General features: G+C 35.4%; 1 protein-coding gene and 1 pseudogene across 1 annotated transcript; one reads left to right on the plus strand and one right to left on the minus strand.

Moving 5' to 3' along the window:
• Positions 1 to 6842: 6842 nt before the first annotated feature.
• LOC127136981 (L-type lectin-domain containing receptor kinase IX.1-like) lies at positions 6843 to 10764 on the minus strand (annotated as a pseudogene).
• Positions 10765 to 11180: 416 nt separating this feature from the next.
• Positions 11181 to 11906, plus strand: LOC127136982 (uncharacterized). Its single transcript, XM_051063482.1, has one exon. It carries the CDS (start codon positions 11181 to 11183, stop codon positions 11904 to 11906), a length of 726 nt encoding a protein of 241 aa, XP_050919439.1.
• The last annotated feature ends 855 nt before the right edge of the window (positions 11907 to 12761 follow it).

The following is a 12761-nucleotide window of genomic DNA, read 5'->3' on the forward strand; positions in this document are numbered from 1 at the left end:
ATGAGCACCAACCAGAGATTCATCTATATGCTACATGTCTGCTATCTCTTGAGAAGTAGGAATACTCTCCAAGCCACTGAACGGTAGCTGATCTAGAATAGGTATTCCCATAAGATAGGCATACCCCTCAAGCGTGGGCAAAAGCTGAAAATCCGGAAATGTGAAGCAACGGTACAAAGGATCATAAAACTGCACCAATACACTCATCAATCCTTCATCCACCTGAGTAGTCAGAAGAGGAAGAAGCTTCCCAAAACGAGCCTTGAAACCCAAGGGATCTAATACATAGGATGTCAGATTCCTTAACTCTTTCAAATCTGGTTGTCTGAAACTGTACTTCTTTGTATTCCTTCTTTGTCTTTCCATGTCTGGAAATTTGCAAATAGACCTCTTAAATTCCTTGAAAATTTTCTTCATTATTGATGATATGGATGTAAATGGGTGCATGAATGCATGAATGCAACAATCACACTCAAGGATCAAGCAAAGCACACCAAACAAAGGTCATGGGATGGATCATGTCATCCTTAATATCAATCATCCATTTTGGTGGATTATGGTTTACACCTTATCAACACCCAAGTTCCATTGATATTAAGGATACATGAACGGATCAACCACGAATCAAGGGTTTGTTGCGAGTCACGAGCATGGGGTTTCGGTTAAGAACCACCCAAAGGGAGTGTACTAGGGTTTAAACCTGCCAAACATGTTCTACAAGAGGTTCCCATAGTCATCATCCCATCTTTCGGATATTGTCGGAGAAACGACTACTCGTATTCCAAATATATTCTCAAGAGAGACTCTTATGAGTGTAGTATCGCGTAACAATCGTATCAAATCTTACACTTGAACGACTTTCGCACTACATCCTAAGAATAGGCCAAGATGGGTTTGGTAAACTAAGGTCCTTGGCTTCTAAGGTCTATATTGGAAAGAGTAATGTCTAACCACAACTACTTGTGTGACATTATTGATCCCAACATGACCTCCACCAAGTGAATGGACTTGCAAGTCAACTTGCTTAGGAATAACTCCACACAAGTCAACAAGACTACGCCATTCTCCTATCCTAAGTGCACTCTAGTCCGGGTATAGAACTCATCTCACAAAGATCACCAAGCATACGAGGAATTAATATTCAAGCAATTCAATCATACATACAATACAGTAATCCCAAATTGCACAAAAATATATCACAAAACAATATACACAACAATACAACAAAAAATGAAAAGTAGGCAAAACCCACTAGGCAAATAGTCCCCAACAGAGTCGCCACTTTTCTGTAGCGGGGTATTCGTTACCATTAGAGATATTGACTAAATCCAAGGTAAACCATACAAGTCGAGTCGCCACCGCACTTTTATTTATCCAAAGGAATGGTTAGAAAGCGAACAAAAACCTAAAAGTTTTATCGAATCAAAAACTAGTAAAAGAGAGTCAGAGATCTGGGTAAGGGGGTTGGTTATGCAATGGGAAGGTGTTAGGCACCCAAAACATCCTAGGTACTCCTAGGGAGCCCTTTTCATACTTGTTGTAAGGTTGTTGTTTTTTGTGAAAAAAATTGTTTGTGCAAACATGATTGAAGAGATGAGAAGAGAATATACAAGTTTATTTACATTTTGTGTTTGGATGGATAAACCCATTGCCTACGTACCATCTTAAAAAAGATTAGGATCAAAACCTCGTAGTTCGGGGTAAAAATCTCAAAATGAAGTCGGTGAATTGATTGGTCCAAAAGCCTTAAGGTCTTTTGTTATCCAAGGGAGAAAACTCAACCTAAAACCACAAATCCACCATGTGAGGATAGCTTCAACATGCTAGTGAGGGGTTAACCCTATAATAAGCATGGAAGACTCATTGTCCATCACTAAGGATATAGGTGAGTATTACATCTACCACAAGGATAACTCAAACCTAATAGCTAAAGGTTATGAAAAATTTGATTAAGAAAGTGGCCATTGAAACCACAAAAAGACATTTGAATGGGTTGTATGTACCAATGAAAAGTATGTACAAAAAATGGTCAAAGTTGACTTAGAAGAAGAAGAATGGCTAAGATCTTAAGCAATGCAAAAGGTGAGAGATAAGAAACAAAACCACAAAAGGAGTTCCTCTCTTAAGATCATATGGATGATCCAAGTAGCTCCCATCCTTTGGAATAAGCAATCACATAAGCATAAACTCAAGCAATCAACAATCAAATGAACTCTTGGAAGGTTCCTCAATGTATCTTGAATCTCTCTCGCTCTTAGAAGCACATGGCAATGGTTCCCCAATTTGGATCAAGTTGGAATCCCTAGCACAAAGAAACACACACATCAAAAGGTTCTATTTACAAATCAAAGAATGGACAAGAGGGAGTTTAGAATATGGTCCTTTCAATGTTCATCTTCAAGCTTTAAGCATTCTAAAGGCATGAGGCCTAGTTGCTCTTTGACATTTATAGCACTCTAAAGGCATGAGCCCTAGTTGCTCTTTGACTCCATTTTGCATAGGGAAGGTCCTAAAGTCTAAGTCCTTTTGTCCATTTTTTGCATTTGGTCCACAACAATCAAATAAAACACAAACACAATAGTATATACACAAGTATATGCTCAAGTGAGCAAAAGGCAAATTGCATTAACATAAACATGTGCTCAAGTGAGCAAAGGAAAAAGCAAATGGATAATATGTGCAGGAATAGTAAATTGCATAAAAGTAAAGGGCAAAAGTAAATGTTAATGGTTAATAGTTAGTGTTAGTAGTTAGTGTGCCATAAGGCAAATTTAGCGCTATGTTAAGCAATCGTAATTGGACTTATGTAGAAGTCACAACTATCTGAGGCCGGTCAATAATAATGTAGGCAACAACACAAGTTACAAGTCTTGATTAGTGAACCAAGTTCCAACAACTTGCCATGCCAAAAAGAAGAAGAGAATTGATCTTGTTTTGGTTTAAGCCTTTTGCATGTTTAGGAAACAACATATCCTTAATGCAAGGCCATTCACTTGATCAATTGATCAAGATGAATTAGATTTGAATCAAGGAAGATTAAGTCTCCCTAATCAATGCTAACTTATCAACCTTCAACTCATTGATCAAAAAGAAAAAGAAGAAGAAGAAGAAAGAGATGAATAATGGAAAAGGAAATGGAAAGAATAAAGTGCATAAGGTGAAATAAAATGTACCAATCCATGTGTGTTGACCAAATGACATTGAAAGTCAAAGTCAAACAATGAGAATCCAGAAATGGGATGAAGATTGGAGGTCAAACAATAAGCAAAATATTTTTGGCATTTTTAATATTAAAATAAACTTGAATTAAAAATAAAAGAAAGGTCAAACTTCAAAATCACTTCAAATCAACCTTGAAAGATCCAAGTGATTTATCCCAAGTTTGACAAAAAATTTCAGCATTTTTAAAAGTCAGAAACTATTTTTAATCAATTAAAAATGAATAAAAATAACCTAATTGAACTAAAATCTCAAATAAATCTCAAATCAATTAAAAAATTGATGAGAATATTTTTCATAGATCCATCATCATTCAAATAGGTTAGGAAAATATTTTTGTATTTTTTGAATATCAAAAACTATTTAAAATGAATTAAAAATAACCAGAAAAGAGAAAATTCACAAAAAAATATCAAATGACAAAATAAAAAATATTAAAAATCAAAATTAGAAACTAGAAATTATTTGGAGAAGAATGCAATTGGTCCCATATTTTTTGGATTTAAAATGAAGAAGATATGAATTTTTGAAAATAAAAGAAATAAAAGAAATTAAATCAGAAAATAGGAAAATAAAAAAAAACCAGGAGCGTCTGATGGAACTCATTAATTGACGTGGCAACATCTAATGGTCCAAAAGCGCGTTTCCACGGTAGGCCAAAGTCAGCAGCGAAACACATGGCATTAAATCAAGTAATCCAAACGCGTGGCTGAGATTAAAACGTGGGATGTGCATCCAACAATCCAGATTGAATCTGGCATGGTGGACGGTGGCCAGCGCCACCGTCTTCTCCGGCGAGCACTCAAGCTTCGCCCAAAGTTGCAGGTCATCCAAACTCAACCAAAATTCACGATCTATGTACCAAATTAAAGCTGGGGTGATGTACATCACCCCTGTACCATCCATTTCTACTCTAGATAGTGAGAGAAAATAGAGGTTGAAACTCGATGGTGTTCATCATGAACTTGTTAGATTTTGAAAATTGAATACACAACAATGATGCCTCTATGGAGAGGACTTCAGACAACACAATAGCCAAGCAAATAGGTCAATAAATAGTGAGTTTCGAAGAAAAAACCAGTTGAAGAGAACCTTTGAATTGTGGTGATCTGAGCTTGCTTCCTTGCTCCCTTTGGCCAAACAGAAGTACAATGGACTATGAGAGAGAGGTCTAGGAACTTTAGATCTAGAAATTCAACCAGATTTAGTTGAATTTCGGATCTGAGAAATTTGAATGAAAATGAAATAGTTCCTTTGGTGAGAGGTTTGGTTTTCAGTTCAGCAGCATTTCAGGTTGACTCATGGATGAAAATTGAATGGAATGATGCTTCTATTTATAGATGGAGGGGCAAGGCAAGTGTGATCAAATCTGTGGGCATGGCAAATGGATACTCTTTGCATGGGCTTGCATGATCATGTAGAAGGCCCAAATTCAATGCCAAATGCAATCTGCAGTGTAATTGAGCTGAAATGGACGTGTAATTGGCAATGCATAGGCTTGTGTAATGAGTTCCAACATGTTATGCACAATTATGCCTAAAACTTCTCCTCTTCGAAAATGCCATTTGCCAAATCCAAACATGAGCATGTGAGTAATGGTTGGAAAGGTCTTGATGTAAGGAACAAATGTTATGTTGGGAAAAAATCCCTTTGAAGTGTGGAAATTAGTGAATTTTGAGTTTGAAGTGTAAGGTGCAAAACATGCAAAGGTGAGGTTTCCAAATTTGGCCAATGTTCAAGCCCCTCTGTTTTTATGATGCAAGCTCCAAATGGAAAAACCTCCAACATCAAAGTTGTAGATATTTTCAAGAAAATCAAAATGGACTTAAAGTTTACATCATTTGGATTTTTTATGAAGAAGTTATGGGCACTTGAAGTTGGACTTTTTTGACTTTCAATGCATTTGGTCCAAAGTGACCTATAATGTTTTACATTATCACATGTATTTCCTTTGAGATTTTGAAATTTTGTTCAACATAACATTTGAAGTAGACATCTTAAGATTTCCAATGCATTTGATACCACCTTAAAATCATAAAAAATGAATGAGTTATGTTCTTGGGAAGTTGATCCAAAATTAGGGTTTCAGTCAAAATGACCTATAATGTCTTGGAATGGGAGATGACCTTCCAAGCTTCAAATAAAATTTTGATGAACATGAAAGTTGTTCATATTGTCCTTAAGAACATTGTTTCTTTTTGGATCATCTCCATTTGCCCAACACATAAAACGTTAGGTCTCAGTGCATTTCAAAATAGTCAGATGAATTGACTGATTAACTTCTCAAGTCCATGACTCATATCTTGATAAATTGATGATTGAGGACACCCAAATAAGTTCAAATATGCATGAAATGATGACTTAAAGAACTTCCCTTGATTTTATTTGATCATGGGCTGAGGTTGCTTCATGAGCAAGGCACAGTTGATGAACAGATGAATTAGGGTTTCCTTGGGAAACAAACCTCAAATCCCTTGACTTGCATTGATCAAAATGATGAATTGAGATGCTAGGGAGGCATATTTGATGGATGAGAGCTTTGGGAACCATTGCCATGTTTGCTATCATCTTCACTTGGCCATATCTCTGCACAAAGGATCCCCTTGAAGCTCTTGACTTTGTGATTGCTCAAGCTACAAACAAGAAATGTTAGTGACATATTTTTGTGCTTTTGGTTAGTAAACAAAATAAGAAAAGTAATAATATACAATTCAAGCATGCTTGGTGATCTCAAACCACTCACAAGAGGTCCCACCCAAAGGTAAGGGGAACCAAGATGCTTATGATCCTTGAGGCAATGCAAATGCAATGTTATGATGCCATGAGGGATCTTAGGGACAAAATTGGGGTCTTACAGCTTGCACTTGGAAGCATCATCAACGTTGTAGTAGTCGAGTCGGTCATTGACGAGTTGGTTGTGTTCATCAAGCTCTCATTTCCCATCCTATTCCCCCAACCTAGGAGGCTTTTGCATTGACTTCGGAAGCTTGCTTTCTATAGTCGGAGTACATGAGGGATGCTTAGGTTGCACCCTAGTCGGCTGGTTTTCACCACGATCCGAGGACGAAGCTTGACCGCCCTGGTCTTCGCCCGGGCTCCAGGGAGGGGAAGTGGATTTTCCTTCTTTCGAACGGTCTTTTGACTTCTGAGCTTTACTTCCCTTTATTGTGGACGTTTTCGACGTGATGGAATGGTCTCTCCTAGACACAAGTTGCTGGACTGAGTTTGCTATCGTTGAGCGTGGTGGATGCTTTTCTTAAGAGAAGGAATCTTTCCTTTGTCGCCTTGGGAGTTCTACTGTTGAATGATGTTGTAGATACCGTTGAAGATACAGAAACTTACACTTTGTACATCCGGTACATAATAATGTACTTAAAGACATTACATACACAAATATCCATAATGGATATAGATATACAAATCCGAAAAGTAAGGGACACCAACAGAGATTAAGAACAAAAAGTTATATATTTATAATTACTTTATTTCAAATTTCCAACTCAAACATTACATACACACAGACATAACATACTCCTGTTCCTAAGCTCAGTATGATAATGGATACTAATGTAGAAATGAGAGAATACCAATATGAGATCCTTGACAATGTATCAGTGAACGACTTAACGACCATCCTGAAGGCTTGTTGTTATGGAAGTTCCTACTGAGCTTACCAAAAGAGTAGGAGCATGATAGGTTGCAACAGGTCTCTTTGGTGGAAGGTTTGGCAAGGCAGCCTCAAAATTAAGCACTTGAATAGCTTGTCTAATTGATGGTCTTAGATTCACATCAGGATGAGCACACCATAATCCAACAATCATCAAACACTCTACTTGTTTCTCATCAATATCCTTTTTCAAATTCTCATCCATGGCCAGAAGTAGCTCTCCTCTTCCATAATGATCCCAAACCCACTCAATCATTCCCTTCTCTTCACCTTTTTCCTTCATAACTTCAGTAGCTTTCTTTCCACAGGCTATCTCCATGACAACCATCCCAAAACTATATACATCTGACTCTTTACTCGCCCTACCTGTACTCACATATTCCGGAGCTAGATAGCCAAATGTTCCGGCTAGCCCGGTTGTTTGAGGCCCAAGTTCATGATCCATTGATTTAGCCAACCCAAAATCACCAAGCTTAGCATTGAAACTAGAATCTAACATAACATTACTTGATTTGATATCTCTATGTACCACACACCTCTCCCATTCTTCATGTAGATAAAGCAAACCAGAAGCCAATCCAAGAACTATTTTATGCCTTGCACTCCAAGAAAGAGGTGTTCTTTTACCCAAATAAATGAGAATCAAGACTACCATTTGGCATGAACTCATAAACAAGAAGAAACTCTCCTTTGTCATGGCACCAACCCAACAACTTCACAAGATTCCTATGTCTCAGCTGACTGATCACTTTAACTTCAGTTACATATTCTTTCTTTCCTTGTCTAGATCCCTTTGATATTTTCTTCACAGCAATTGGTATATCTAAATCAAAAAAGTAACTTTTATAAACATCTCCAAAGCCACCTTGACCCAACTTTCTATCACTAGGAAAGTTATTGGTTGCAAAATTAAGTTCTTTGCAGGTGAACCGCCTTGGCCCGGCTCCTCTTTCAAGGTTATCGTTCATTGACGTTAAATTCATTACTTCTTCATTTTCTTTTTTTCCTTCTCTTAGTTTTTCTCCTAACTAATGCATATACTACCAGTGTTCCTACTCCCACTACTAACGCCCCACTTAGTATCAAAACTAATCTTATCCATTTTCGTCGAAAGTGGAGTCAAATTCCCATGACAAAAGATTATTTAATTCTCCAACGGAACCTGTTGCAGCTGAAAATCCTATGGTAACACATTCAGGTAAAAAAAATCCTTAAATCAATTTGATATGAAAGAGTAGTTTTTTCTTGAGGATTACGGTTAGTTTGATATTCCCAAGATACAGTCAAATTCATGGTTGTAGAATTGTAATTTGTAGTTAATCCATACTGATGAAACAATTGAGTTGATGTTGAGTTGTGAAGAAATCAGAAATGATAGGCTGGGAAATTGCATCCCTGAATTTTTATATATATGAATCTTTATGAGAACTTCTGTATTAATCTATAGTGAGCAATAAATAAGAATTTCTCATAAATATTTTGTCAAAAATGATACCTGACATGAAAGCTACATAAAAGAAAGAAAAAAAAGTTTACAATTGCATTTGACCAGTTCAATGGGAATGGATCAAAGCACATAATAAAACATTACAGTTAGAAGACTAAGATTTACTTTATTAAAGATCATTGTTGTTCAAACCTTTAATATTTTATACCCAAAAATGCCTTAGACACTCAAAATATATTTATTACTCACACTATAATAAAATAATCTGAAACTAATTTGATATCAGTGGGACATATAACAAAATATTCACACACTGTAGTTAGAGAGACAAAGGAAAGATTATGTAATAACACACAATTATATTCAACACACTTAAATACAAACTGATACATATGCATCCCTTTGTGCATGCTTATGTTCCAATGCAAAATGCAGATAGATTTAAAGTCACATGATGTGGGCTGCAATTTGAAATCATGCCACAGAACTTGGATTAGATTCAACGTAGATAGGTTTCCTTTACCAATTCAGTGCAGATAGATTTATTCTTTGATTCAAAGTATTTTTCCCAACTCGTTAGTTCAAACAAGAGGTCCAATACTGAAACCAAGGCTTTTTGAAATCAACAACGCCATCACAGGGAGAATAGTGAGATCATCAAGTGCCGTATTCATAGCTAGACTTATCTTAGAAACTCAAAAAAATTGTATATCGGATGACTTTGCAAAAGAGTTCCGGTATTTATTTTTCAAGTATCTTTTAAATTTTTTTTTTTTATCGGAAGACTTTGCAAAATAGTTCCGATAGTCAATTTTTGTGTATCGGAAGACTTTGCAAAAGAGTTCCGATACTCATTCTTCAAGCAATTTTTAAAAAAAATTTATATATGGGAAGACTTTATAAAAGAGTTCCGGTAGTCAATTTTTGTGTACCGAAACTCTTTTGCAAACTTTTCCGGTACGCAAAATAAAATTTTAAAAATAAAATAATAAATTAGTTAAAAATATATAAGGATAAAATTGGTACTTTTTATAAAATGTAGGGGTACATGGATAAATGTAGGGTTATAAAGTAAAGTTTTCTTTGTGACTTTTTCTTCCATTTATATTTTTATTAATTTAAAATATATATATTTTTACCCTTCAATATACTACCTTACATATATTTGCGTTAATTTCTAAAATGAAAGATGATGTAATGTTTAATGTCTTTAACTAACATCTAAATTATATAATAAATGTCGAAATCTAAATTATATAATGAATGTCGAAATAGTATTGATAATTAGTGAAAATTCATAGGAGAAACAATGAGATCAAAAAAGATGGAAACAAAATTCAGGTATAATATTCTCCTGCGGATTTTGACACATGTCCGTAGGAAACTTGTTACCTGCGGTTTTCCTGCCGCTTTGTGTTACTAGCTAAAACCTTATTACGTTTCCAAGCAAAACCCCAAGAAATAATTGCAGGTAAATCCACAGGAAAGAACCTAAAATCCGCATATATGACCACTGATAATTGAAGTTTGAAAACTCGCAGCAAATATTAAATCCGCAGTTAATTTCTTTCTCTAATTTTTATTTGTGTTTAACTCATTTTTAAATCATTATAATTAGTGTTAAATATCAAAGTAACAATAATATAAAATAAAAATCTAATTTGAATAAGACAATTCAAAACTAATCACATTCAAATTTTTAAAGCAACCAAGTTGCTAAATATTATTATAGAGTCAATAACAAGTATTTCTAGAGTTACATTACTAAAAATGACACAGTTAAACTACTAATAATCACTTGTCCAACGTTAATAAAAAAAATCTAAATTTCATACCAATTAACAAGAAAAAATTATCCAAATCAAAATCACTACTAATATTTTTACCAATGTCTTCATCTGATTCATCAACACCATCTTCATTTGAGTGATCAATTTCATTATTGGCTTGGGGTGGATGAGAAGAAGATGCAACAAATCCTAAATAATTCATTAATAATGAAAGTTTATTGTTTGTTTCAATCATCTCTTTTTCTTTGTATCGTGGCAACTGTTGCTTCATCTCCGACTTCTCTTGTTCTTGTTTTTCTCTTATTCTTATCTTTGCAATGATGCATTGAGAGCATGGACTTGGGGAAATTTCTTTGTACATGGCTATAATAGTTATAGTATCAAGAAACATCACTCGTCTACAATAGAGAATTGCAATGTTTCCATAGGAACAGTTTTTGTGCTGAATTATCAGATAAATTTTTGAATTTTCTCCTCTTATATGAAATTCCTAAATATTTTGAGCATCTTGTGTCATTACCACCACACTTCCGAATTTCCTCAGTCTTTCTCTTTAAACTTCCAAAAGCTTTTGAACATAACTTCAACTTATTACCAATTTGTTTATTTGACCGTACTCGTCTAGGAACAACTACTTCCATTCTTACTACAGAAGCAACAAGAAAATGTTAAAATATTAAACTTGATTTGGGCCTAATCTTATTATTTGATTTTTGGGCTTAGTTTATTTTGGGTAATGTTTCTAGAAAAGTCTTATAGTATTTGGAGTGTTTAGATATTTCTAAAGATTGTAATATTTTCTAGAATACTCTTTGAGTGTCTGTTGTTGAGAACTATCTAGAATTAGTGTGTCCAGAGTTCTCCTTAGAGTACTATAAATAGAGATGTAATATTACACTTTTGCATCAAACAAAAATACAAAGTTCTCTCTTCCATAAATAACTCTCCTACCTATTAAGTTTCTATTCAAGCATCTAATACTCCCACACACTTTCCCTAAACACAAAAAGGATTTATTTCCAACAAAGTGGCATCAGAGCTTCAAGGTCCTAAAAAAATGGCGAAAGGAGGTTTCCCTTTGCAAATTCTGATGCTCACAAAGAACAACTATGACAATTGGAGCATCAAGATGAAGGTTCTACTAGGAGCTCAAGATGTGTGGGATATCGTTGAGAAAGGCTTCAAGGAGAAAGATGAAGCCTCGCTAAGCCAAGGTGTAAAGGAGACATTGAAGGAGTCAAGAAAGAGAGACAAGAAAGCTCTCTTCCTCATTTATCAATCGGTTGATGAAGATACATTTGAGAAGATCTCCAATGCAACGACGGTCAAAGAAGCATGGGACAAACTTCAAACTTGCAACAAAGGAGTGGAACAGGTGAAAAAGATTCGTCTTCAAACTCTTAAAGGTGATTTTGAACGTTTATTTATGGAAGAGTCTGAGTCAATTTCTGATTATTTTTCTCGAGTATTGGTCGTAGTCAATCAACTTAAAAGAAATGGCGAAGATGTTGATGAGGTGAAAGTCATGGAGAAAATACTTCGCACTTTAAATCCAAGTTTTGACTTCATTGTTACCAACATTGAAGAAAACAGGGATTTAAAGATCATGACTATTGAGCAACTCATGGGTTCCTTACAAGCATACGATGAAAAACAAAAGAGAAAAATTAAACAAAATGAGGCTATGGAAAAACTACTACAAATCAACATAAAGGAAACAAACTATGCGAATTACAATAGTCAAAGAGGACAAGGTCGTGGCCAAGATCGTGGGCGAGGATGAGGACATGAAGGAGAAGGAAGAGGCAGTTATAATAAGTACTCTAACAATGGAGAAAGAAGTTGGAATCCTCAAGCAACAAGAGGTCGTGGAAGAGGAAATTCATGGTCGAGGTGTGACAAATCACATATCAAGTGCTTCAACTACAACAAGATCGGTCACTATGCATCTAAATGTAGATTCTCGAAGAAAGTTGTGGAGAAAGCTAACTTTGTAGAAGAAAATGGAGGAGAAGAAGAAACTTTGTTGCTCGCGTGCCAAAACCAATTTGAAGAGAAAAGAAACAAATGGTACCTCGACACCGGCGCAAGCAATCACATGTGCGGCGATCGAAGCATGTTCGTAGAGATCAATAAAGCGACAACTGGAAATGTCTCATTTGGAGATTACTCAAAGATACCGGTCAAAGACAAAGGTAAAATTCTTATACGCTCAAAGAATGGGAGTCATCAATTTATATACAATGTCTATTATGTTCCTAACATGAAGAATAATATTTTGATCTTGGGATAATTATTAGAGAAAGGCGATGACATCCACTTGAAAGAACATAGTCTTTTCTTAAGAGATTGCATACATAACTTGATTGCTACGGTGCCTATGTCAAATAATAGAATGTTCCTCTTGAACATTCAAAATGATGTTGCAAAGTGTCTCAAGACTTGCTATGCCGACTCTTCGTGGCTATGGCATATACGATTCGGACATCTCATCTTCGATAGTCTAAAATGTTTGTAAAAGAAGGAAATGGTGAGAGGCTTGCCTAGTATAAATCACCCAGACTAACTATGTGAAGGATGTCTAGTTGGGAAGCAATTCCGGAAAAGCTTTCCAAAGGAATCAACGTCAAGAGCGACA

Source organism: Lathyrus oleraceus, chromosome 4 (assembly GCF_024323335.1).
Source record: "Lathyrus oleraceus cultivar Zhongwan6 chromosome 4, CAAS_Psat_ZW6_1.0, whole genome shotgun sequence".
Lineage (NCBI taxonomy): Eukaryota > Viridiplantae > Streptophyta > Magnoliopsida > Fabales > Fabaceae > Lathyrus > Lathyrus oleraceus.

Coding starts and splice junctions, on each gene's coding strand:
- LOC127136982 (XM_051063482.1), top strand. CDS start 11,181: ATGGCGAAAGGAGGTTTCCCTTTGCAAATTCTGATGCTCACAAAGAAC.